General features: G+C 41.7%; 1 protein-coding gene across 6 annotated transcripts in view; it reads left to right on the forward strand.

Moving 5' to 3' along the window:
• The window catches only part of Lims1 (LIM zinc finger domain containing 1), a 109,165-nt gene that overhangs the window by 101,675 nt on the left and 3,249 nt on the right, over positions 1-4,241 (forward strand). For all 6 annotated transcript variants that reach the window (XM_026778215.1, XM_013355312.2, XM_005371546.2 and 3 more), the window contains exon 8: positions 3,142-3,190. In XM_026778215.1, the coding sequence (XP_026634016.1) occupies positions 3,142-3,190 (49 nt within the window). The remainder of the gene's footprint in view (positions 1-3,141; positions 3,191-4,241) is intronic.

Below are 4,241 nucleotides of genomic sequence, written 5' to 3' on the forward strand. Positions count from 1 at the left end.
TAGTAGAGTTTGAAGTCAGGGATTGTATGCCTCCAGAAATTCTTTTATTGTACAGGATTGTTTTGGCTATCCTGAGTTTTTTGCTTTTCCATATGAAGTGGAATATTGTTCTTTCAAGGTCTGTGAAGAATTTTGCTGGGATTTTGATGGGCATTGTGTTGAATCCGTAGATTGCTTTTGGTAAGATTGCCATTTTTACTATGTTAATTCTACCTACCCAAGAGCATGGAAGATCTTTCCACTTTCTGGTGTCTTCTTCAATTTCTTTTTTCAAAGATTTAAAGTTCTTGTCATACAAGTCTTCCACTTGTTTGGATAGAGGTACTCCGAGATATTTTATGCTATTTGTGGCTATTGTGAAGGGTGATGTTTCTCTGATTTCTTTCTCAGCCCTTTTATCATCTGTGTACAGGAGGGCTACTGATTTTTTTCTTTTTTAGTTAATCTTTTATCCTGCTACATTACTGAAAGTGTTTATGAGTTGTAGAAGTTCCTTGACACAATTGTTGGGGTCACTTATGTAAACTATCATATCATCAGCAAATAGTTTGACTTCTTCTTTTCCAATTTGTATCCCCTAGATCTCCTTCTGTTGTCTTATTGCTCTAGCTAGGACCTCAAGAACTATATTGAATAGATATGGAGAGAGTGGACAACCTTGTCCTTTTCCTGATTTCAGTGGGATTGCTGAGAGTTTCTTTCCATTTAGTTTGATGTTGGCTGTTGGCTTGCTGTATATTACCTTTATTATGTTTAGGTATGTTCCTTGTATCCCTGAGGAGCTACACTCTTAAGGAAGGTTCACTCTCCTAACTCCAGAAGCCATCAACTGTCTTAGCTCCTCGGTTAGGGGTCAGGTAGAGTAGCAATCTACGGAAGTTTTGGGTCAAGAAATGAGGCATTGGTGCTGCCTCTCCATCCACCATTAAAGGATGGAGAAAGCTTCCGAGCCATGGCATCAGGAAGCCTTCCACATCCAAGAGAGAGAGAAAGAGAGAACTGTGCTACCTTTCCTCCTCCCTTGCTTTTTAAGAGGTCATGTATCCCCAAAGAAGACCGTGCCCATCGGGCTGACCCACTCCATTCCATTCATCATTAGACCGAATGGCAAATTCCCACAACAATCAGGACTTTTATATTTTGGTTGTGAGCCATCACTCCAGCCCCAGGGCTTTAAACAGTAAAAATTTGATGCAGTCATGTTCCTTTACCCTGTATGCTTCAGTGTATATTTCCCTAGAGTACAAATCTTTTTTATATAGCACATTTATCAGAATTGTTACAATAATTTATTCCAGTTTATGGGATATTTTACTCTTTTGGTTTTTTCAGGGGCCTACCACCCATCTCCCAAATAAATCACACGGAGGCTTATTATTACTTGTGAATGCCCAGCCTCAGCTTGGCTTGTTTCTTGCCAACTTTTCTTATCTTAAATTATTCTGACTACCTTTTCCCTCTGGGTTTTTATCTTTCTTACTTCTATATATCTTACTTTTCTTCTTACTCTGACTTGTTGGGTGTTTGGTCCGGATGTCCTCCTGTCCTTTTCCTTCTCTTTCTCATTTCTGCTTCTATGTATCCTCTCTGCCTGCCAGCCCTGCCTATCCTTCTATTTATCCTTCTCCTTCTATGTATCCTCTCTGCCTGCTAGCCCTGCCTATCCTTGCTCCTGCCTCGCTATTTGCCATTCATCTCTTTATTAGGACCATGAGGTGTTTTAGACAAGCACAGTAACACAGCTTCACAGAGCTAAACAAATGGAGCTGAAGCTAAAGTTACACACCTGAAAATAATATTTCCCAACACTTATCCCTTGGGTATTTACTTATCTATTTATCTAGAGACAGGGCTCACTGTATTACTGCAACAGCCTGCCAGGTGTTAGGATGCATCACTGCACACAGCCCAGTAATGTTCTTTTGTTGTTGTTATTTTGTTTCTGTTTTTGCAGACAGGGTTTCTTTTTGTAGCCTCGGCTGTCCTGGCACTCACTCTGTAAACCAGTCTGGCCTCGAATTCACAGAGATCCACCTGCCTCTGCCTCCTGAGTGCTGGGATTAAAGGTGTGCGCCATCACCAGGCTTTAATAATGTTCTTATAGCATTTTTGTTTCCTGCTTTAAGACTAGTGTTATTCTAGTATTGTGATAGTTCTTTAGCATCTTCAATATGGGACATCTCTAATCTCTTTAATTGGTTTCTTTTCCCTTGGTCTCCTCTACTGGTTCTTTGTTACTATTCTGAGGCTATGGCTCTTGGCTAGAATCTGAACAGGTAGTGGTGGTATGTCCTCCTTAGCGCCTCTCCTCTGTTCATTACTGCTCCATTGGTGCCCATCCAGGCTTGATGTTGGCTATATCTACACTGTGAGTTGCTGTTTCCCGCTTCTTTATATCCAACAACCTGTGGACAATCACTTTCTGACTGAAAATGTCCTGCTTTTCGGCAGTTTTTTTTTTTTGTTGTTGTTGTTGTTCTTTGTTTGTTTTTTAGATTTGGTGACATCAGCAGTAATTCTGCCTGCTTTGGTTGGAAATGATACTTACCCTGTCTAATGCCCTCCCTACTCAGTTGGCCATTGGCACTCTGCTTGAACAGCTGCCATCCTCCCTTCCTGGGCATAGGGTTTTTTATCCATTTCTTATCTGTAAGGACTTCAAGGTTCTTGGGGTGTTTTTTTTTTTTTTTATAAATTATTTTGGTGCTCAAATTGTCACCAGAAAAATAAGTTTAAGTGATGAAAAGTGAATGATTTTTTTTTATTGTAAGTAATCATTTACTAATTTTCTTTAGTAAAAATAAATTCTAAAATTTAGTTGCTAGCCACTTGTTTTTCAGTGGTAAACAGGAATGACAGAGATGGTATGAATACTTATTGTTAAAAAAAATTAATTTCAGGGGCTGGAGAGATGGCTCAGAGGTTAAGAGCACTGGCTGCTCTTCCAGAGGTCCTGAGTTCAATTCCCAGAAACCACATGGTGGCTCACAGCCATCTGTAATTAGATCTGGTGCCCTCTTCTGGCCTGCAAACATACATACAGACAGAACATTGTATACATAATAAATAAATAAATCTTTTAAAAAACGTAATTTCAACACACTTTGAGCTTTCACCACTTGTTCTCATCTTCATCCTCAGCTATTTGGTGATGTTTGTTTCCACTGCAACCGCGTCATAGAAGGTGATGGTATGTATCTGTGGGAGGATGGGACAGTGGCATAAAAACACTTGGGTGGAATGACAAGAGAAAGAAGCTGATGGGCTGTGATGTGGTCATTATCAGTTGTTCCCTCTTGGTATGCGTCTCAAGTGCGCTACAGCAGAGAGCTGGGCTAACGAGGCAGAACAGCTGCTGTGAGCTGTGTACCGGGTTGCTAGGACTTGCTGCGTGGGCTAACCAGGCAGGGCAGATTGGCTACAACATGGGGAAAGCAGCTGTGTTTGCTAATGGTCACTAACCAGCCCTGCCAGAGTTCTAAACAACACTGTTTACCGCATGCTTTCTAGTTCTCAGTAGACATCACCTAGTCAGGAAATGCTTTGTGGAAAAGCACAGTTAGTCCGGGAGCCATCTTTAGTGCCATGGCAAATCAGCTTAGCTGTGGAGACACTTGAAAGGACAAAGGAAGTGTGTCATCTTTCAAACCCCCTCACAGTCAGATAAAGTCTGATGTTTAAAATTTTTTATCTGATTCATATTTCTTTGGTGGGCCAACAGCAGTAGAGGCAGAGACACAGCAGAAAGGTTGTTGGGTGTCAAGCCTTGTCAGAAAAGCTCATCTGAACCACATCGGACGGGTACTGCCCACCGTGCCGAGAGGGGATAGTATTTGGTGTCTCCAGTTTGTAAGTAAAGAAAAATTAAAAGCTAAAAAAGGCAAAATAGGGCTGGGGAGATGCCTCAGAGGGTCAATACGTGTGTGATCATGAGAGCAGCAGGGCTCACCGGAGCAGGCTGACGACCAGACTGGCTGTAGTGGCTGCTGAGTTCGACTAAGAGACCTTTCCTCAACTAAGAAGATAGTGATCAAAGAAAATTCCCGTGTCAATGTCAGGCTTCTTTTCACATAGATCACAGATGCCTGTGTACCCACAATGTCAGGATCACATAGATCACAGATGCCTGTGTACCACAATGTCAGGATCTTTTAGCACCACAGATGCCTGTGTACCCACAATGTCAGGATCACATAGATCACAGATGCAGGGTTTCTTTTTGTAGCCTCGGCTGTCCTGGC

This window comes from Microtus ochrogaster, unplaced genomic scaffold (assembly GCF_000317375.1).
Source record: "Microtus ochrogaster isolate Prairie Vole_2 unplaced genomic scaffold, MicOch1.0 UNK113, whole genome shotgun sequence".
Lineage (NCBI taxonomy): Eukaryota > Metazoa > Chordata > Mammalia > Rodentia > Cricetidae > Microtus > Microtus ochrogaster.